The sequence below is a fragment of the Rhinolophus sinicus genome, chromosome 6, assembly GCF_057876585.1.
Source record: "Rhinolophus sinicus isolate RSI-liver-muscle chromosome 6, RSI-T2T, whole genome shotgun sequence".
Classification (NCBI taxonomy): Eukaryota; Metazoa; Chordata; class Mammalia; order Chiroptera; family Rhinolophidae; genus Rhinolophus; species Rhinolophus sinicus.
In genome coordinates this window covers 58,015,790-58,038,290 of record NC_142506.1, presented here as the reverse complement: position 1 = coordinate 58,038,290, position 22,501 = coordinate 58,015,790, and the positions used below count along the sequence as shown (strand labels likewise).

General features: G+C 46.4%; 1 protein-coding gene across 1 annotated transcript in view; it reads right to left on the bottom strand.

The window, feature by feature from the left end:
• Positions 1–2,804: 2,804 nt before the first annotated feature.
• The window catches only part of LOC109451963 (uncharacterized), a 382,815-nt gene continuing 363,118 nt past the window's right edge, over positions 2,805–22,501 (bottom strand). Inside the window, exons 4-6 of the mRNA XM_088798910.1 lie at positions 17,642–17,920; positions 17,417–17,559; positions 2,805–3,246 (exon numbers count right to left, since the gene is read on the bottom strand). Of these exons, the coding sequence (XP_088655036.1) occupies positions 17,909–17,920 (12 nt within the window). The 3' untranslated portion in view covers positions 2,805–3,246; positions 17,417–17,559; positions 17,642–17,908. The remainder of the gene's footprint in view (positions 3,247–17,416; positions 17,560–17,641; positions 17,921–22,501) is intronic.

Below are 22,501 nucleotides of genomic sequence, written 5' to 3'. Positions count from 1 at the left end.
CTTCCATGGTAAGTACAGATTGATTTCCCAATTTTCTATCGTGTATTAAGAAAGCCATTTTAAGTCCCAGAATTCATGTGGACCTCTTGTTGCCGTTCTTTATTTCTTGTTACTTTTGCCTTTCCAAGTTAATTGACATACGGTTGAATTATTATAAGATCTCAGCATAAGGGCTTAAGGAGTGGATTTCTCAAAATGAAGAGGTCACAGTCCACAAAACCACACTGGAGACAAAAATGTACTCTATTTTTGCAGCTGCCGAATGTTTTCAGTTTCCCTGGCTCTTTACCAGGAATGTGTGAAGCGTTTGGCGGTGGATATACAACTCTGCTTCCTCCTCCCTGGTTCCTCGTAGACTGGAAGCCCCTGCTTCTTATCTAGACCAGAGCTTCTCCGACTCTAAGGACACAAAGATCAAGGGTATCCTGTAAAAAATGCTGGTTCTGATTCAGCAGGTCAGGGGTGAGACGAGAGTCTACATTTCCTAACATGCTTTCCCGTGATTTTGATGCACAGACTGCTCTTTGCATATCTCCACCCACACCATCCAGTACAGCAGCCACATGTGGCTGTTGGAGCCCTTGAACTGTGGCTCGTCTGAATTCACATCTCCTCTAAGGATAAAACACATACCAGATTTTGAAGAGTCAGTAAGAAAAAGGGACACGATATCTCATTAATTTCATATTACAGGAAGTCCTCAATGTCGTCCATAGGTTCTGCGACTCTAAGCAAAATGACATATAATGACACCAATTTTAACCGCAGGCTATTGATGTAAACAAGAGTCAAGTGCCTACAGCATCCCATCAATGTTATAACAAAACAACCTGAACAACACGACCGGCTGTACTTCCACTCCAGACTCTCCCAAACTCCTAACCTAAACCCACGCATCTCACGAGGTCCGTGGACCAGTGTGCGATCACTCACTGTCGCTGGTCTAAATCCAGAGAAGGAGTTTGTGTCAGAATGCAAGGAAACAACATTAGTGTTCAGTTCAGCTGAATCTCTGTCCTCTCTTTGAAAGGACCAGAACATGCATTTACCTTCTGGCAGTACTTTCTTTCTCATCACAGCGCACAGAACAGAGCAAGTACTTTGGGTACTGCTGCTACATACAGTCTCCCATGGACAGTTCAAGATCAGGACCCAGTAGACATCTCTCCCCTCCTGAACCTCCTAAACCTACTCCTGCTCCTTCACTGTCTCCCTCCGGGAGTTTGTGCCTCCCCCCCACCAAGCATCCAAGCAAGAAACAAAGGGACAACTTAGTTGACTTGCTATTGAGCAGAGATGACGGAAGTGGGGTCATGAAACGCAGCCTGACTTGGTGTCAGTGTGTGGACGAGGCTAAGCCTGTAGACAGAGTCTCTGCAGAACTCCAGAGACAGAGACGGAGGCTGCGGGGGCTGGAAGGCAGGCGGGTGATGACTGACATGCTTCCACTGGCTGTAGCTTCTCTAGCTGATTCTGGTACATTCTGAAAGCTCTGCTGGATGAGAGTTCTACCACCTGGGCACTTTGTCCATTACTCTTCCCTTCTAGCTTTCCCTGGTTTCTTTCTCTTCCAACTAGAATACCAGTATCCTTCTAGCCTGTTACAACGCCATTACCATTTTGGCTTCTGCCCCTGATTCGGACCCCGCTGACTTACCATCTCATGTTTGCCTTTGCATTCCTTTAAGATATGACTGGCGTTCCTTTAAGATACAACTTGCAAACTCTAACACAGTAATAAGACAGACCCAGTTCCGCCAATCTCCCCTGGTCTGTGTTGTCGCTTTATGTCAAAACAACGATAGGAAGGATGGAGTGGGGGGGCGGGGGCGGGAATTAGCACAATCATTTGGAGCCAAAGAATAGATTATGGCTGGAAACTCCCGTCTTGATTTGGTTCAAGGGCCACAGCTATATTTGGCTGGCCCCTGACTGACATAATTATTATTGCCAGAAAGTAATTTTAGTAAGGACTTAAAAGGAGGACATGGGTGATTAAAGCTCTAATAATAACATTTCTGAAAAGTCTGGGTTAATGAATCTGTAACTCTGGTCAAAGAAAAGAGGCTTCAGGTGTTTGGGGATTCGTACCTGGAACTGAGCTTGGAAAAAAAATATTCTACTGGGGAGTCAAGTAGGGCAGGGATAGAACACACGCCCCTACGAAATGTTGGGGAAATAGAGAGGTAGCTCGTTTTTACATCAAAAGTTCCTCTAAACATTTTGTGAGCAAAGTAAAGTTTCTCAAAGCAGATAATGTTTTAAATTCGCTCACTGAGCGTCCCTTGTGATGCACAAGGCACTATACGAGTCTCTTTGGAAGATTCCCCATGGTGTAAGCAGGGATACTCTGAGCTCTGGCTGAGGCAATCTGGCCATTAGTAGCCAGCATTGGCTTTGATTAGGTCAAACTGACGGGCTGATGCCTACCAGTGGTTAAATATTTTGAATATCACCCTTGGATATAAGGCAAGCTTTCCGTCCTGAAAGAGCTTTCAGTTTAGAGGGTGAGCTATGCCCACACATAACCATCGCACAAGGCTGTGTCATAATAATGGTTACAACTGTATTTCACGATGTCCTTTGCAAAATGCTTTCATACACTTTATCGCATCGGAACTTCACGACAGCTCTGTGGTGTGTGTTCCTTTTCTCATTTTGCTGATAAGAAAGCACGAAGGTCAAGGAGGGAAGCGGTCTCTCCCATTTCATAGAGCAAGAACCCGTCCTCATTTGACAACGTCTGATTTTCCCTGCAGTGCTTCACCCACGGTTCCCGTGGCCTCCTTATTTAAAACAGAAGATTCAAAAGCAAACAATTGTTTATTTCACGAATTAATTCTTGATTTCTAAATACAGATTTTCATACCCAAGTAACCACATGAAAATCAGCCTTGAAACCCTGTCATCTGATAGAAAGTTTAAAAAGCCCCCTTCTGGGAAACAAGCTGTTACAAAGCTCAGGTAATGTATTTTGGGGAAGCATGGAGTTCCCTTCAGGGCCTCAGCAGGCAGTTATGTGTAAAACAAACAAACACATGCAAAACAAAACAAAACAAAGAAGCAAGGGCAATGAGACAGTTTATTGCAGAGGGAAGGGGAGAGAGGGAGAGAGGGAGAGAGAGAACACAAACAAACAAAAGTTTAATGATAAAAAGTGCGCAGTGACCTGGGGTCAGACTCCATTCCTGAAGAAGCCACAGCCTTCACCATAGCTCAGCACAGGAGGGGTTCCTCATACTGGCCCTGAGGAAAACAGGTGAGATGCTAGTGAGAGGAGCCTTGCTATCTGCAGAAACAAGCCTGGGTGTTCTGGAAATTCACTCAGGCAGAGTACCTCATTCTCCAAGGGGCCACACACACGTGGGGCTGCCCTTAAAGCACCTCAAATCTCTATGTACCTGGTCATGGACAATATGGCCACAGGCCACAGGGAAAACACAAACTACGTCCCGAGGGAGTGATGCCGACGGCCTCTATGACCATTTGCCTAATGCTCCCCATGCAGACCTAGGCTCTCAGACCTGGGACCTTCCAGTTGGTTTGACGCCTTTTCTTCCGCATCTGACATGCATCTCAGCCACTTTCTGTCTGTACTAATCCCCTGCAATGGCTTCCTTCATAGAACCTTACAGAAATACTAGGTCAGGATGGGAAGGGAACTTGGAAATTGTGGGATGCACCCTCTCTCTTCCCAGGAAAGGAACATGGAATTTACAAAAGTGAAATGACTTGTTCGAAGTCACAAGAAAGGGTAGTCACACAATCAACATGAGAGGCTAAAATTTCTGGTGGTTATTACTCGACATGTGTGAAGTTCAATGTTTGGAATCCTTACTACCATCAAACGACTTGTGCAGGTAGTAACTCCACCAGGTATCCTGGTGTCAGTGGTGGAAATGAGGCCACCTTATTGGGACCTGCTCCCTGGAACATCTGCTCTCTATATGAGGCGAGTTTCTGATTATTTAGGTTCCATGTTGCAGGTACTCAGGGCTCTCTCTCTGATGCATCTTTGAAAAGACTCCAAAATAAACTTTTTCTGTGAAGCAGAGAAGCTGGTTACAGTGAATATTTGCTGCCTAATTAGTTCTTTGGACAGCTCTAACTGTGCTTACCTTCAAGGCTGGCATGCCCATATCGCCATCGTCATCTGGTGTGTTTTTCTCACTGATTGAGTCACTTTGCCACAAGAGATGCATGAATCAAACCTCCACAGGGCAGGGGTCTTGATCTACGTTGTTCAGTCCTGGACGACCTGGGCCTCGGATACAGGGGTGCACAACAAACATCTCAGGACTAAACACAAGTGCCCCTTGAACAATATGGGTTTAAACCGCATGGACCCACTTATACATGGTTTTCTTCCCAATAAATATTGGAAATGTATTTTATTTTCCTTTTGATTTTCTTAATAACATTTTCTTTGCTCCAACTTACTTTATTGCAAGAAGACAGCATATAATACATATAAACAGACAAAATATGTGTTAATCGACTGCTTATATTGTCAGTAAAGCTTCCAGTCAACTGTAGGCTATCAGTAGTTATGTTTTCAGGGGAATCAAAAGTTGTATGTGGCTTTTTGACTTCACGGGGTGGGGGGTCGGTGCCCCTAACCTCCACGTTGCTCAAGGGTCAACTGTAAATGAATTAGTTGATTTTCACAAAGGGAAGCCCTGGCGCTGGCTCACCTGCCACAGAACCCACCTTCACAGATGCTCCTCCTGCCTGAGACACCCCCTGTGGGGAGTGTAGCTCCACAGCTGCAAACCACCCCTCCCCTGCTGCCCGCCCATCAGCCCAGAGAGTCAGGTCCCTGCTTCCTATATTCCACAGTGGCTCCTGGGAACATCTTCTAGGCTGCCCAGAGCTGTTTTCTTCTTACTGTGAGCCACCTGCTTAGGCCCACCCTAAAGGATGAGGGAGTTTTCTCCTTCCCTCATCTTGGAGAAGACAGCCCCATCCCATGCTAAGGGGTCGGAGCGCCACTTCCACCGTGGCTGGCCCTCTGGCCCCGCCCTGCCCAGGGAAGCGAGTGGCTCTTTATGAGCAGGTGCCGTTTAGTTTCCTATGACCCCCCCTTCCTCTGGAAATGCTCCCCTCCCCAACGTGAAGGTCATCAGAGGCTACAGGATGCATCACAATCACTTGGGGACAGGGTGGCATAATAGTTGGGCATGGCCTTGGAAATCAACCAACCTGAGGTCAGATCTGGCAACTTCTACCTCCTGTGTAACCTTGGGCAAGTGACTTAATTTCCTTACAACGCAGTGTTCTCATTTGTCAAATCGGGAAAATACCAGCACCTATCTCATAGGGTAGAATGCTAACTAAATGTGAAAAGTTGCTCAATCCCGGCAGTATATGATAAATGCTCAGTGATTTTTTTTTTTTTTACATGTAAGAGAGGGAAATAAATAAATGATCAGTTATTTTCAGAGGATGGCAATGCAAATTGGAGAAGTCAAGAGAGGGTCAGACACCCCATCTGAGAAGCCAAGAGGTTCTGGGGAAAGATTCGGATGAGGCTGGACTAGAGGTGAGGTAGGCATTGGAAGACAGAGAGCATTTGAACAGCTTTGGATGCAAGGAGAATGAAGACTTGGAGAAAGAAGATACTGACAGAGCAAGAGGAAGGTACATGCTAAGCTTCTCAGGAAAGAGAACTTTGGGGAAGCGTCTGTGTGTGCTAAGCAACTTTCCTGACCAGCTTTCTTCATCCCTCAGGCAAGGATAGGGCCCCAGACTATGAGAAGACACAGCCTTCCTCGTATTTTGTACTTTTATAATCTTCTACCATTGGGCCATAAACCCTGTGACAGTAGCAACTCTACCAGCTTTGCTTATTGGTGTACCCCAATGTCTGGCATGGTCCCCACAAGACTGGATATCTGACTGCGCAGAAAGCAGCCCAGTGTCTCTTCTATCTTCTCACAAAGGGTGAGTTTCAAATTCCTGACTTAAAAATGATTATTGAAGAGATTCAAGTCATTACTTCCTTTCCTTGCTCTTGGTAAGAGCACACCACCAACAAAAAATAAACGTGAAATGTTTCTTCTCCGTAACTTCATTTTGGGTGTTAGTGTCTTGTTTATTTCTTTACTCAACAAGGTGCCTGGCTGGGTGAGAGAAAACAGGGCCCGTTCCTCAAGTTTGAGTCATTCTTTTGTCTCTGAGGTGGTGTGTGTCTCATCAGGGGACTCCCTGGGCAGACAGAGGACAGGCTGAGAGGCCCAGCTTCTTGCCCCATCCCAACTCTGCTTCTGGGCCGTCTGCTGTGTTGCTGTACCCCGAGTTTCCAGCCTAATTCTGACCGTGGGGAGGAGGTACTGCACCCCAATGCAGCACCTGTGCTGCTCAGAACACGGCTGCAGGTATCACTGTCCAGCCCTCTCCCCACTGAGGCCACATTCCTACGACTGGACTTTGGCCTCGGCCACTTATCTGAGTCCTTGCTGTGTGACGGCAGTTCTCTCCTAGCACCGCACTTTGCTTTGCTCCTGACAATAATGACAAGAGTAATTAACAGCTCATAATTTTGAGCATTTACGGCATGTGAGCGACGGTGTTAAAGAAACCCTTCCCTTGCATAGTCTCATTCAGTCTTGACCAGACTCCTGTGAGGTATTAGAATTATTTATTTCCATTTGACATATTAGGACACTGAGGCTCAGGGAGGTTAAATAACTCACCCAAAGCCACGTGGCCTGGAAATGGCGAAGCCAGCCCTCAGCTCAGATAACTGTTCTCCCTGCTTCCTTTATTACTTCCCCTTTCTATCTAGGCCCCTTACAAAATTCTTCTTTGAAAGAGGAAAGTCTCAAGCAGTCCCTCCCTGGCTAACAATACTTCAGTGCTATCTCTCTGCTTTTTGAAGAAAACGGACTCTTCCCCGAGTCTACAAGGAAAGCCCTGTAAGCGTCCCCACCTCACTGTGCTGCCTCCATCTACTCTGTTTCCTTCTCTCACTGAACTCCAGGCCCTTACCCTCCGTTCCTGGAAGTGGCTGACCTGCTTCCAGCCTTAGCATATGTGAGCATATCATTTCCCTCTCCCAGAACGTTCTCCCAAGCTCTCTGCATCTCTGTTTCCTTTCCTGCCAGCCTGCAGGCCTGTCTTACAGATTTCAGACGAGAGCTTCCACAATCGTGAGTCAATTTCTTCAAATAAACCTCTCTCTCTCTGTCTCTCTCCCTCTCTGTTTCTTTGGAGACCCCTGGTTGATACAGGGTATGTGACAATCTCTATTATGATGGATTTGTCTATTTCTCCCTTTCGTTCCATCAGTTTTTGCTTCATCTGTCTTTCAGAACTCTGCTAGAAATGACACTCACATTTAGATTGTTTCGTCTTCCTGGTGATTTACCCTTTTATTATGATACAATCTTCCCTTTATCACTAATATTTTATCTGAAGTTTACCGGATTATTAATATAGATACAGTTTTTTGCATACTGTTTGTATACTCGGCATTTGGGCAGCATGTAATTGGCCATAGCTTTTTCATTCAGTACGGCAGTTACTCCCTTTTAATTGGAGTGTTCAGTCCATCTACAGTGAATGAAATTATTGATATGGTTGGGTTTACTCTACCATCTTTCTATTTTCCATTTTTCTCTTCTGTTTTTGTTGTTCCCCAGTGTTTTTTTTTTTAATTTCTTTGTTTTTTTTGTGTGTGTGGTTTTTTTTTGTTTTACTTATTTTGGGTTGAGTAATTTTACTATTCTATTTTTTTCCCTATATTAACTTCTTAGTTTATGTCTGAGCTTTTGTGTATTTGAAAAGGTATATCCGGATTTTATCCTCATTTTGGCAGGATATTTTTCTTTGAGATACAGAAATCTTTGTTGACAGGTTGTTCCCCCCACCCCTTGGAGCACTTTAAAGGCATTGTTCCAGTGTCTTCTCCATCGTTTCTCATGAGAAGTAGTCTAAATTCTTAATTTAGACTACTATATATATATATACATATATTTAAGAATTTAGACTTGAATATATATATATATATATATATATATATATATATATATATATATATTCAAGTCAGTCCACTGTCCTTTTATTCTGTTATCTCTAATTTCCTGTTAAGGCCTTCAGGTAAATTTTTTATTTCAATTATTTCACTTTTGAGTTCTAAAATATCCATCTGGGTCTATGTTACAGTTTTGTTTTTCTGGGCTAGTATTTTCTGTTTACTCATTAAGAGCCTACTTTCCTTTCATTCTTGGGTATGTGTTATGTACATACTTTCAAGTATTTGTCTGCTCCACCCAACATCTGGATCATCCTGAGATCTGTTTCTATTCCGTTCTTCTTTTCTTGACCATAGATCACATTTTTTTTTTTTTTTTGGTTTCTTTTTATGTTTAGTATTCTTTGACATTGTTATGTATATATTGTAGGGGTTCTGGATTCTGTTATCACTCTCTGAAGTATTGAGCTTTTTTCTAACAGGTGTCCATTCACTGGTAATCACTTTGAACTTGTTTAGGCTTCTTTTGGTTCCTTAGGGAGATTTATGGGAAGATCAAGATATTTTCCACACTTTGTCTTGGTGGGTTTCCAGCTACTAACCCTGTTACCCATGCAGATCTTGTCAAGGCTTGGTTTTAAGATTTGTACGATAGCGTAAGACAGGTCTTACTGTAGGGCACGTCCCTTACCTCTCATATGTGGTTTTCCTGGTATCTCAGTTGGCTTTACGCAGTGGTCCCTTCAGAGCGGGCTCCCTAGTACATATACCGTAGAAGACGGCAAAGGTGGCTTTCTAAACCTTCCTAACAAGCCATTCTTCACTCCCTGCCCTTCTTTATCCAGGGAGAATACTGATCTGTATAACACACCCATGTAATATATAACCGAAAGTCACTTGGCAATATCAAACACTACAGAAGTAATTATTAATATCTCATCACCTTGATGGTGGATTTATAGCCTACATCCGTCAAGCGCAGCCTGGAAAGAATAGCACATGAATATGCATGCATATTGTATAACGCACACTTGTCTCATCTTCTGGAGGTGAGAATTTATATAGCAAGCTTGGGATGGAATTAACTATGGTTGACTTAAAAAAAAATATTTCTCAACAGTAGCCCCGCTGGAAGTGCTCACCAGCCTTTATCAGAAAAAGTTCTGCTGGCTCAGTTATTATTTTATCAATCATGTTTAAAAGGAACGGTTTCCCATCGAGAGTTTGTCCCATGTCTGGCTTATCACTTAAATGGGAATAACATGAATTAGGAAACCTGCATTGATTAGCTTGAAAAGCTCAAAAGCTGGGGCTGATAAGTGGCCCCTGCTCTCTTCAGGAAGGGTGGGGCGGGGGGGTCCCTGATGTAGGTTCAGACTCCCACGGCCAGTGGGGATGGCAGAGTGGAGTTGTGATGGTGTCCCATGCTTTTTGTTTCCCAACTAATGTGAAATAAAGACTTAGACTCAAAAACTCAGGGAAGAAAACAACTGAACTGCAGACTTTCCTGCCTAGGGAAGATAGATACAGTGCCCCAAATATGAAGCATGTCTGCTAGGGGGTGCAAATTTCTAGAACAAAGTGAGAACCTCAAAATATAGTGAATGACTTGATTTTAGAGCTGCAGAAACGGAGTGCCAGCGAATTCCCACAGGGCGTGGACGTAAGCGCCCTTCTGACTGTAGTTATAATGCATTGTCTTGAGGAAGACCCTGCATGCACTTAGTGGGTCAAGAAGCACCGAGACCACCCTGAAGCCATGGCTGGGTCACAGGTGAGCTTTAATAGATTTGAGGAGGAGGGCAGGGACAGGCGAGGCCTGGAGTATGTGGGGTAAGAGAGAAATAGTCGTTATCTCTGACATCCTGGAGTGCTTTCCAGTTCGTGATGCCCTTCTGTACACGTTAGCTTGTCTCCTCCTGGCTTCGTCCCTGGGAGGAAGTTAGTATAATCATCTTGATATTAGAGATGAAGAAAACTAAGGCCCAGCAGGTGCACCAAGCAAGGCTGTCAGACATCTAAACGTTGGCAGAAATGGAATTTGAATCCGATTTTTTTTTTCTTTTTTTTGCACCACATCCGATGATGCTCTTTTCAGGTTCCGAACTCAGTCCTCTTTTGTTCATCAAAAGCCTGCCAGCCCTGTAGCTAAGATCTGAGCCCGCGGCAAGCAATGAGGACCTGCTTTCAGGCAGTGCTGCGTGAGCTTAATGCAATGGGTGCCATGTCCCTTGTACGCCTTTAGCAAATCCTGTGTAAATGGAAGTTTTGTTCAGGTTAAGGGGAGAGTCTCTAGGATTCTTAAGCCTTCCAGTAACATCAGCACAATCTAGAGGGAAGAATGAGTATAAACCAATCAAACAGTGAGAGCAGGCAGAAGCGCTGTCCGCCCCTCTCATTTCCTGCTTTCCTTGGTAAACCTGTCTCTCCCTCCCACTGGGACACATATGGCCCCTTTGGGGGCAGTGTCTTCATCTTTACGTACCTCCCTTCTTAAGGGGAGCACACAGTCTGTTGTATGTTGCAGCCATGTAACAGAGGCTTATTCAATAAACATTACGTTGTACACATAAGTCTATCACAACCCACTGGAAAGTTCCCGATTCTTTGGCTTTTTATCTCCTTCTGAAGAGGTCTTCTGAATCTTCTTTCATGTTTTGAAGACAGAAATTAATCTTGTGCTTTTAAAACATATAGTCACGATGAAAGAGGCACAGAGTTAGGGCAACTCTGGTTTTTCCCTGTGATGTGAAAACAGATGGCCAGTTCAGTTAGGTCAAAGAAAAAAATAGTCACATACGTTGTTAGGTGCTTTCCACAAAGATTAACGTGCACCAAAAGATTTCACCAAGTTGGATGGCAGCAGGGGTTCCAAAATCTTCCATTATTGGCACCTAACAATTGGAAGGAGGGGAGGGAAAAGACATTTGAAGGCGTGTGTTTTTAAAAAATCCCATTATTTGATTCAATTGTACAGGCTGGCATTTTGGAGTCAAGGGCTGCGTCTTCACGTGGCAAAGCTATCTGCTGGAAAGTAAACATTTCCAGCAGCTTCTGTGGTCTACAACCTCGCTTCCCAAAGTACTGCTGGTGGCAGCATCATCATCGCCGTCACTTGGGAGCTTGTGAGAAGTGCAGAATCTCAGGCGACATACCAGACCAGGTGGCTCAGAATCTGTAGCAAGATGGCCAGATGATCTGAACGCACATTAATGCTTGGGAAGCACAGAACTTAATTTCTAGCTTGTCTGCATTTGGGAACATGGAGGTGCCTGATTTACCCCCACAACTTGGAACAGGCCGAGGTGGAAGACTTTCTCACCCCAGGACTAGGTCAGAGCAGCCAGAATTGGGTAGCACCCACTTTTGTCACCCTAGGGGCTGCCGTGGCCAGAGGAGGTTATAACTGTTACTGCCCAGAGCCAGTTTTTTTGTTTTTTAATAACTTATTGAGATATAGTTTATGTACCATATACTTCACCCTTGCGAAGTGTACAGTTCAATAGGTTTTTGTACATTCAGTGAGTTGTGCAACCACCAGCACAATCAATTTTAAGACAGGAAATCTGTACCCACTAGCAGATACGTCCTAATGCCCCGCTCGCAGCACCCAGCCCTACGCAAATACTAATTTGCTTCCCTTCTCTATGAATTTGCATCTTCTGAACTTTCATACAAAGGGAATCATACCATATGTGACCTTTTGTGACTGGTTTCTTTCCCTTAGCACCATGTTTGCAGAGTTTATGAAATTTGTAGTATGTGTCGGTACTTTCTTCCTTTTGATGGCCAAATACTATGAAATCCCCTGGATAAATCTTATTTTGTTTATCCACTCATCTGTTGATGGACATTTGGGTTATTGTCTGTTTTTGGTTATTATGAATAAAGATGCTATTGACATTCAGTGACAGGTTTTTGTGTGGACAGATGTTTTCACGAGAGCCATTTCTGACCCTTCCACGAAGCAGCTGATGCAGCTTCCAGAAAAAGAAAGGCAGGTAGGCAGGGCACCGGGGAAGGACGTTTGCCCGACGGAGGAAGAAACCCTGCTTCCAAACCCATCTCTACCACCTACTACCTCTGAAACCTTCAGCAAACCACTTAACATCTCCGAACTGCATCTCCAAAATGGGCGTACATGCCAACACCATCAACCTTATAGGTTTTGTTTTGTTTTGTGAATGCCAAAAGAGGTAATGAACATGAAACCATTTTTAAATGCGAACTGCCACACACACATAAAGTAGTCTTTACAGTCTGACTGTCCTTATCGTATCAGTGTCCCCACTCGGTTGACAACCTTGACAGTGCCAGTAGCTAAGAAGCTAGTGACCTCATCAGTCAGAGCCTGGGGAGCAAAACCGTACACTGGGCCTCTCTGGGGCCAAAAAGAAGCCCCCGGGAAGACGATGTGAGTTCACTGTGACTCTCTGAAGCTATGCGTGTTTAAGTTTTCCCGTCAATAGACAACTTTCCTTGGTAAAACAAACAAACAAATGAAGAAACAAACGAACAAACAAAAACCCATTTCATCCACAACGGCTTGCTGTGGAAAAAGAAAAAAAATGGAATACAGAGAACTGTTTCATTCATTAATTATTTTTCAGCACTTACGTTGTGCTCAGCAGCAAGCAATGTGCTTACAGAGGGCAGTGGAAGTGGGGGGGCGCACAGAGGTACGTGAAGTATTACGATGCTCTCAGGGGAAACCGGTGGGGCCGCTTCAGCTTTCTTATTGACTATTGGAAACACAACATAGTTCTAGGAAGGAATGTACCCTAGGATCGGCCATCAGGAGCCTACTTGGAAAGAGTGGTCCAGGAAAGACTACAATTCTCAGAAGAAGAAGGGGGAACAACAGAGGAAAAGAAGAGAAAAGATGAGGAGAGAGGAAAAGAAAGTGAGAAATTATGGCTTCTTTCACCACTAAGGAAATGATGGAGCCCACATATAGCTCAGGGGTGCTTCGAGCTAAATATGAGACCTGTGGGTTCCCCCAGTGCCCAATTTGGGCCCCGGGGGCAGAGTCTAACTTCATAGAAGGGAAGAGAGACAGTGGCTGCGTGGGTCGGAGGGGATTTACCTGCTTCCTGCTCAAGCCCCTTTGCTAAAGTGAAATGCTGTGGTTTTACTGGTTACACTTGTTAATACAATTCCTTGCCCTGACAGGATATGTGTGTGGTAATGGCACCATCTGAGTTAGTGAAATAGATACGCCAAGGTATAAGAGACTAAACACAGCAGGATATTCATAAAACTCTTAATCGAGACCCTTAGGGCCACCAAGAGGAGGCACAGAGGTTATATAAGCAAATTACTGAGTCAGGCTGAAACCAGACATACACACATTTTCATAATTTAAAAAATTCACCCACACCACTAGAGGCCTACACTCAGACCACTCTCTGAGAAACTAGACCACCCTGAGGAGCCAGAGCCATCAGGAAACATCGTCCCTTTTTCCTGTATGGCCACCGCTTTCAGACCTGCCTCTCTCCTGCCCTGGGCAGCAGGGCAACTTGGCTGGCCAAAATTTTCTTTCCAGGCTATTCAGTTGCTACCTTGTTGTACTGATTTCTATAAGGGGTAAATTATCCTTTCATCGGAAGACTTCAGATCTCCTTCCCAGAATGATAACAGGGTAGGAGAACGTGAGAACTGAGGCTTCCATTCAAAGCCCAGTTCTAGCCGCTGGTGAGCAGTGGGGTCCCGGGCAAATGACGTTGCCGCCAGGAACCAGTCTCCCCACGTGTGCTGTGGGTTGCTAAGAGTATCCACCCTACAGAAGTGTTCTGAAGGGAGCGCCTGCTTTCGTGTCTGGCACTTAGTAGGCATTCCAAGAAGACTAGCTCAGTCCCCCATGAGATCATTTCCCTCGCAACTGAGCCTGAAGGAAGCCATGAAGCCCCAAATCCTTGCAAGGAGAACAGATACTAACAGAGAGTTGTCACGGTCCAGCCCTCACCGCAGGGGTGGAGGAGCCAGTCCAAACTGCCAGCACTCACCTGCTCTGTCTACTTACTCCCAAACCTCACATCCCACAAAGAAGGCAGGTGCTGCTCTGCAGGGGCCTTGGATATGCATGCTCTGCTACCAACATACGCATCTACACGGCTCCAACCAGAGCTCTCACCAGAGTGGCTGACTGTGGTAATGACCTAGTTCATTCTACAGCATGGGCTGGAAAGGACCTTGGTAATAAGACATCTAGAATGCAATAAATGTCCCATTCTGCATTTGTGACTGCTAGAAAGGTCCAGTGCAAATGATAGGCGATTAATTGGATAGTAAGGAACAATCCACTGAGGAGACTGAAAGGGAACCCACGGCAGAGACCCTTGTGCTGAGAGCCGGGTGGAGTGTGCCTGTGTACAGGATGTGTGCTGAAAGAAATGCTGAGGTATATTTTTAAAAATCATAAAAATGTGCACACCTGGGGTTGGAAGTCCTTATGGCTGCCCTCTAAGGGTTGGGGTCCCTCCCCATCGTTTGGGATCCCAGATTGGTTCTTTTTCCCAGGGGCATGTGACACTCAGCGTTTAGGTGGGGCTGCTGCGCTGACATCAAGCTCAAGGGGTACAGGGACCAAGGGCAGAGTGCGAGGTGTGGCCAGGTGATTCTGGGCAGGTCTCTTGCCACTTGTCACCTCCGTTGTCTCATCTGTTTGGTGATGTTGGTTATACCAACTCATCTCAAGCTTTGGCTTGTGCCCTGAGGGTCAGAGGAGGTACTGGTGTCAAAAGGACTTTGCAAAGTTGAGATTGGGGTAGAAATGGATGGGGAGAACTTTGGAGACTAATTCCATGTGGTGCGGCGTACAGAAAGGTACCCTGGGTGGCTGGTTCGGAGCTTCCTTACGTACTCTCTGGGGACTTTGCTCACCCAGTTGAAAACCAAAGCTGGCTGTGGGCAGCCCTGTGCCTCCCCAGGACATGAGGCAGAGCCCATAACCCACCCAACAACGCCCTAGGCCACTTCCCAGCCTCTGAATTCTCCATTCTCCCTGCACAGACGCCCACTCTACTTCTAAGACGGAGCCCAACTCAGCGTCAGCCCTGCCCAGTGGGCTCCACCTGGAAGCACAGCCCCTCTGAGTATTCCTCGATGAGAGAGGCCCAGAGATGAACACTGGGACCCTCCCTGTCTCCCAAATCTCACGTTAACCTAACTGGGGTCCAGCCCATGCTGAGACCTGTGACATCGCCTCCTTTGCAAGCTCCCTATGGTGACAAGTCTCCTCTGCATGGCTTCACACTTTGCGCTGCAGTATGAGGAAGCTGGCCTGTGGTGTGGGCTCCAGCCCCCAAGTTCCTGTTCTGATATCATCTGCTATCCTCCGTCCTTCCCCCACCACTCCCATTCTCAGGGCCCACTGGTCTGGATTTCCAAAAAGCCCCTCCCCCAGCTATGGCAGCCATCCCCCAAGATGGTTCCCCCAATCCTCCCCTCCCTGGCTTTCATTTTCTTGGGCAGTTTTCTCCCACACTGAGTCAGGGGCAATCTATGGGACCACAACAGAATGCTGAAGTGACAGTGGGTGTGTGACTTCTGAGGCTGGGCCATACCAGGTATCACAGCCTCTGCCTTTCACTCTTGGAGCCACCATTCCGGGGAAAGCCAGCCCCCTTGTCATAAGGACACTCAAGCACCCTCTGTAGAGGCCCATGTGGAAAGGAACTGGAGCTTCTTGGAAGCAGACCCTACAGGTCCAGTCAAGCCTTTATATGACTGTGGTCTGGTTGACATCTGATTATGACCTTTACCTCATGAGAGACCTCAAGCGGGAACTATCAGCCAAGCTGCTCCTGAATTCTTGATTCACCGGAACCATGAGAGAGAGTCAGTAGTGATTTTGCTTTAAGCCACTGAATTTGGGGGCTACTTGTTACACGGCAGTAGATAACTACCGCAGCACGTGTTTTCGTTTTCCTGAGGGAGTGCTCCACTCACCCACTGAACCTCTGTGATTTCACGGACAGTCCACAACCCCATCATTTTCCCCATCCCAGCCATGTGCTAGCGATCACTACTTTGCTATTTCTATCCCATCCCTATTACTCTGTCTTGCTGTGAGTGAAAAAGCCAGCCTTTTCATCTGCGTTCTGAAACAAGACTGTAACTTATAACTAGGCAGGATCTCCACAGGCAAGTCCCAACCGGCACTAAGAGGATACTCATGAGGATGGAATTTTCGAGATACATACATACATATATTCCAGCCAGATAGCCTGGGTTTGCTCTAATGTTTATTCCCTTTCCAGATTCGCTCTGTAGGTATAATAGAAAGAGTAATACATTTTGCAGATGTGCCCATTTTAAAGATGAGGGAACAGAGGCTTATGTGGGAGCCCCTGGTTTATGTGAAAGCTCAGCCCCCTGGCTGACTGGCCTGCTCCTGGGTCTCGGTCCTGCCCATGGCTCAGTTTCTGCTTCAAGGGCCACAGTCTGGTATTGAGCCACACGTGGCCTTTACGCCTCAATACACTTGACCCAGTTCACTTTGGGGAAACAGTGAAGTGAAACTGCGTGATGTCATCTGGCTGAGGCCCAGCTGCAGACTGCCCATCCATCACGGTTGCATAGTCTCAGAGGGACAGTCACCTAACACCAACTGGAGCCCTTGGGGTCAGGAGGAGGGTCCAGGAGGCGGAGCCAGGGGGAAAGGCAAGCAAGGCAGAGGCCTCCGAACCAGAGCCAAGCCCCCAGTGTGTGCCCTGACACAGACCCAGCATCAGCTGCCAAATTGGAATCAATAAATACGATAAATCATCTCCTCAGCCATCTTGTGAAAGGGCTTCAGAAACGCAGTGTCATCATCAATCCCCTTGCCGGTGTTCTCACAGATCCAGTATAAAATGTCAACCTGAAGTGGAAGCGCCGAAGCCCTGAACATTACAGAAAAATGGATTTTGTATCAAGACATTTTCTCACTTGGGCTCCTTCTCTCTCCTCCTGCCAAAACGCTTTCCTGAGCTGACGCTAATCTATAGTTAAATAATAGCCAGGCAAGAGGCAAATGGAAACAGAGAAAGATCTGGAGACAGCCCAACATTGCAAAAAGATGGCAAGTCAGAGACAGGGAATGAAGATGACCATTTGCGGGGGACGGGAGTGAGCCCAGGAGGTATCTATGCGGGAGGGAGGGCCTGTCTCTCAGGGGAAGGGGCAGGAAAATGGCGGGGTGCACAGTGAGTAGTCACCCCACCTGCCCCCACCCCTGCCACTAGCATCCTCTCCAGAACCAGATTTCCTCTTTCCATTGGGTTTGAGTGAGAAACTCGGGGTGTCAAGTGCAGCCATGCCCTGAAACCCCAAGAAGAATATATAGACAACACATTTCAGTTCAAAGCCAGAAGCTGCTCTGGGTGCCTCTAGACCCCCAATAGGGTTCTGGGCCTGAAGACTGTCCCACTCACAGAAAAGGAGCTTTGGGGATACCTTCTCCGGAGGGGCCGGCATTAGCTGAGATCCTGCAGCATCGCCCAGGGGTCAAGCATGCTTTGGCCACACCGGTCACGGTTGATTTACTGGCATTTTTGGAAGGTCCACGTCTTGTCCACAACAGAGGGCATCTGGGTTCTCTGGTCACCAACAACAGAAGAAAAAAATGGTAAGAAGAGCAGCTAATACTTGATTGTGCAGACTCTATTCTCAGGATGATACCTCATTTGATGCTCACAACACATTTGTGATGGAAGAATGACTGATATCCTCGTTGACACACATGGAAATGGAGGCTCAAAGCGTGTAAGTGGCCTGGTGAGTCAGCGGCACAGCTGGTGTTCAGCTCGAGGCCACATCTTCTACCATCTCACTGGATTTTCAGCAGCACTAGCTCACCCGTCATGTGGAACTCCATCCCAGGAAACCTTTGAGATGCCACACAGGCCACTCCTATGTCCCACTGCTCCTCCTGGGCACAGCGTGAACTCACAATTGTCCCTGCGAAAGGAAGGAGCAGAGTCAGGTGGCCCCAAAACCACGGAGGACCCCATGGCATGGTCCTATTTCTGGGTTGCTTTTTTATTTTCCCAGCATTGATTTTTCCCTTTCCTCATTCATTTTGGCTCTGGTACCGTGAAAGTGAACTAGCCTGCTTTCCAGACCCGCTGTGGGTAAGTGACCCAGAAACCCAGGAGGCTAACGTGAAAATACGAATTTTACTAAAAGGCAGCCTGGGGATGAACCATGGAAAGGGCCGAGCTAAAGATGCTGATGGGTGTGGGCGTGGCTCCCGGCTCTGCCACTTCGCAGCCACACACTCTGGGTCAAATAATAGAAAATGACCGGGGTCTAGACTTCTCGTCTGTAAAATGGGGATTAACAAATACTCGTAGAGAGTTAAGGGGACACGATGAGACCACGTGTGCATAGCTTACAGCAGGGTACTGGCTTCACGATGGGTGCTTGACAAGAAGCAGCAACTGTTAGGTCATGAATGAAGAGGGCTCCCGTTCTGTGAGGATGCGTGCATTTCCCATCCATCTATTTCATTTGGAGCCCTCGTTCTGTTGTGCCCCACAATGGACTTGCCTTCTGCCCATTTTATGCTGAGGCCTACAGAAGTTCCAGCTGATTGCCCTAAGAGGCTATCTCTCAGTAGATAACAGAGTGCAACCACGTTGCGGCAGATGAAATGCGGGAACGCTATTTTTTTGCAACCCTGTGCTGGAATGCATGCTTGTAACAATCCACCAGCCCTGAGCAGAGCCATTGACCCCTAGTAGTCAACCGCGTGGGGACACTGGGGAGGACAGCTAGCTTGTGATCTCCCGCCCCCAGTTCTCCCAGACTTCACATCTCTCTACACAGCTGGGGAGGGAAATTTTGACATGAGACTCCGAAGAGGCATCTGTGCTTTTCATAGCCCATATCCTGCTTCTCTCTAATTGGGCCTCTAGAAATGTTTTTTGCAGACAGAAGATTCTCTAAAATATGCTGAATAAATGAATGAATGAATGACCCAATCTAGGATGAAAAAATGGACTGAGGATAGCTAGATGCCAGCCTTTTTAAGTCCAGATGGCTGAACCGGTCATATTTTTCCCGGGCTGGACTCGAGCCACCATCTGACTCCACCTGCACGTTCTGCACAAAGCTATTCCCCGAGGAGAGAGGTGAACAGCACAGGGCAGGAATTGAGCCCAGGTAATTTGCCTTCCAGGGTACCTGGATCAGCCAGCCTCCAAGCAGGAAAACAGAATCCACTCTAAAGATTTACAATAAAGGAAATACAAGGAATTGGTCACACAGGTTTGAGGCGGGAGAGGCAGAGGGGGGAATCTGAGAGGGAAGTGGTTTTATTTAACATTGAAAACTCAGAACTACCTGTGTAGTCCCACCTGAGCCACTGTGGAAGGCCTGGGAGGCCCTGGGCTTGACCTTCATTGGAGCGGCAATGGCAAGGCTGGGCTGGCTTTCCCATGGACTGGGGTGACCTTAGTGGAGTAGGGGCTTCCTGGTGGAGGTGGTGGGCTTGCTTGATCAGCAATAAGGTCTCAGGATTGCAGAGGTGTCATCGTGCACGCAGGAGCCCACACCCAGAACAGAGCCATTGGACCCTAAAGACTCCCAATCTCAGTAAGGAATAATGTCATTCTAAAACCCCAACATACATGGGCCGTCCAAATTGAACCACTTGTAGGCCTTGTTCAGCCATCACAAAAAGGCATGAGCTGAAAACCCCATCCAACCTTGACAACTGGCACCCTGCAAGGCAGATCACTGAGCAGAAACGAGGGGAGCTATTTTGATTAAAATTGGCCAGAAAAAGCAGAAGCCAAGTTTCCATTCGCAAGCAAGCTTTGATAATCCAGTGAACTGAGTATTCAGAATGTTCTTCTATTTTGAGTGTTCTCATTCAGCACTGGGTCTGCCTCTGTGGTCAATCGCAGAAGTATTGCTTCTGATGCAATATTGCTTTGTCTCAGAGAAAACCCCTGGGAAGAAAGCCACCCAGACTCTCCAGCCCGTCCTCTCTTCCAGCTTCAAGTGTGGGCAGCCTCACCGCCACATGGCAGCCACGCCTAATGAGCTCACTAATAAAACCCCAGGTGTTTTATAAATTCACAGAGGACAGCAATTTAAATGCAAATAATATACATATCTTTGTATCTCACAGATGAATGAAAGTGATGGGAAGCAGATATGACAAGTAGGAGCAGAAACGGTCTCAGAGAGCACAACATGATTTGAGAAGGTCAGGAAATCCTTCCCTCTGACTTCTGCCAGACACCAACCAGGTCAACGTAGGTAGCTATTGCGTCACGTGTTCTGAGTCTCTGCTAAGTGGACCAAATCGCTTGATTGTCTGTGCCAAAGTCTAGCAGCTGACCTAGCCTTCCTGGTATCTACCAGAAATCTCCTTTTCAATAATTGGGGTAGATTTTCTTGTCCCTCATTCAGTGCATGCGACAGCGTAGTGGGTCACGGCTATCTTGATTTCTGAACCTCTGATCTATGAAAGGGAACGGAGGCAGGGCTGATATTAGAAGTGATTCTTTTGCTCAAAAGGTCTCCTTTAAATCCACAATGCTCTGTCCATGCAAGAGTGGCACCTGAGCTGGCAAAGTTATGGCAGATGGAAGTGTGTTTTCACTCTCTTTAGCCATGACCTGTAATCTTTGATTCACCCTGAGGCTCCAGTGAAATGCTAGGGAGCTTGCTGAGTCTGTGTCCACAGGAGAAAACAAGAGCTACAGGCTGGGACTTGCTGTACCCCAAACGTCTGGAGAGCTATTGAGGAAACCCATCAAACGCTGGTGTTCCAAAGCATTGTGGTGTTGGGCGCCCAGGCTTGTTGCCACATCTTCCTTTGGCAGAGTGAAACTTTGGGGAAAGTATACTGTGTATGTAGCCCTAACTCAGAGTTTTCTTTTCATTCTTTGTGAAATGAAACATCATCAATTCTACTTGGAGACATCCACAGGCCAGGACCCTCATAAAAGAATTAAAATGTGGGTCTGAGCTCTTCAGTTGTTTCTCTGGAATTTAGCAAAGTTGGAGGAGTAGGTAGATGTGAACTGTTCTCATGTACCAGTCTTGAGTTACCTCAAGTATCCATGAATTGGCATTGTGGTAGAATCTTTAATGATGCCCATCAACAATTCCTCTGATCACGTTGCTCCTCTCATCAAGGGATGGACTATTTCCCCTCCCTTTGAATCTGGACTGGCCTTGATTTATCTGACCAATAAAATACGGTGAGAGTAAGTCAGTTTCTGCTCTCTTGGAACCCATCCTCCATGCTCTTAGGAACTTATTCTGGACTACTGAAAGAAGAGAAGCCATGTGAGGGTGAATTGAAGCACTTCAGTTAAAGGCCTGCATGAACTGAAAACAGGTGGATGAGACCATCCTAAATGTTCCAGCCCCAGCCAAGTGCCCAGCTAAATACAGCCACATGAGTGCCCCAGCCAGCACCATGTAGGGCAGAAGAACTGCCCAGCTGAGCCCAGCCAACCCACAGACCCATGAGAGATCATTGCCATTAGAAGCCACTAAGTATGGGGTGGTTTTTATGCAGCCATAAATAGTTGGGGAGTTCAGAGGCCCGTAGATGTTTCACATGCAGGGTTGGCCTTAAGCACAGGTGAGGAAGGGCCCACAACACCTGAACTGAGGAATGCTCAGAAGACAAGAATTTTCTCCAAGCGTCTCCAAACCAGGTTGTCACTGTTCATAATATACCATCATTAGGAGCTAATTGCCTTGGGCAAACCATTGTCTTTTCCCTTTTGTGTTCTTTTAAAATACAAACGTAACCCACATGAATGTAGTGAGCAGAAAAGCATTCAAGGAGTCAAAATTGCTCAAAAGAGCATTTGTCCTAGAGCTGTCATAATTGAACTATAGACCACAGTTTGGTATATTAAGTATGACACTTACTCTGATGCAAAGAGAGAAGGAAACATATTTAAAAGGCAAAACTGGAAAAGAATAAAAAGACAGGGGCCAATTGTTTCCTAGGGAATTCCTCACGTCTCTCACCTTCTTAACCAGAACCCTGACAGCATGACACAGAGTATGTCTCAGCTTCTGAGAGTGGCAATGACAGGAATCATGGAGATCCCAGTGTTCAGCTACGGTGACATACAGTCGATGAAACCAGGTTGGTCACCTGACAGCCTGAGTGGATAGCAGGAAGAGGAAAACGAGGCCAGTGATTGACACGAGCCGTCATTTATCTTTAGCCAACTGCCAGGATGGGTTCTTTTGGAGACCTAGGCATGGAACCAATCTGACCGTGCCCAAATAGTTTTAAAATCTATTTTTAGAGAAAAGTGGTCAAGGTAAAAAGTTCAGTCTTGAGAAAAAGATGAAATGCTCAATGGAAAAAAAAGTCATTTCTATAAAACGGCATTGCTATAAAAACGTCATTTCTCAAAAACCCCCATGGAACACTAGTCCTGCAAGCAGCTCCATCCTTAATAAGGGCTGACAGTCAGGCAAGTTTGGGAAAGGCTCTGGAATGCACAGAGTTACAGCGCACATCAGCATATCAAAGCTCTGAGCTGCTCAGAG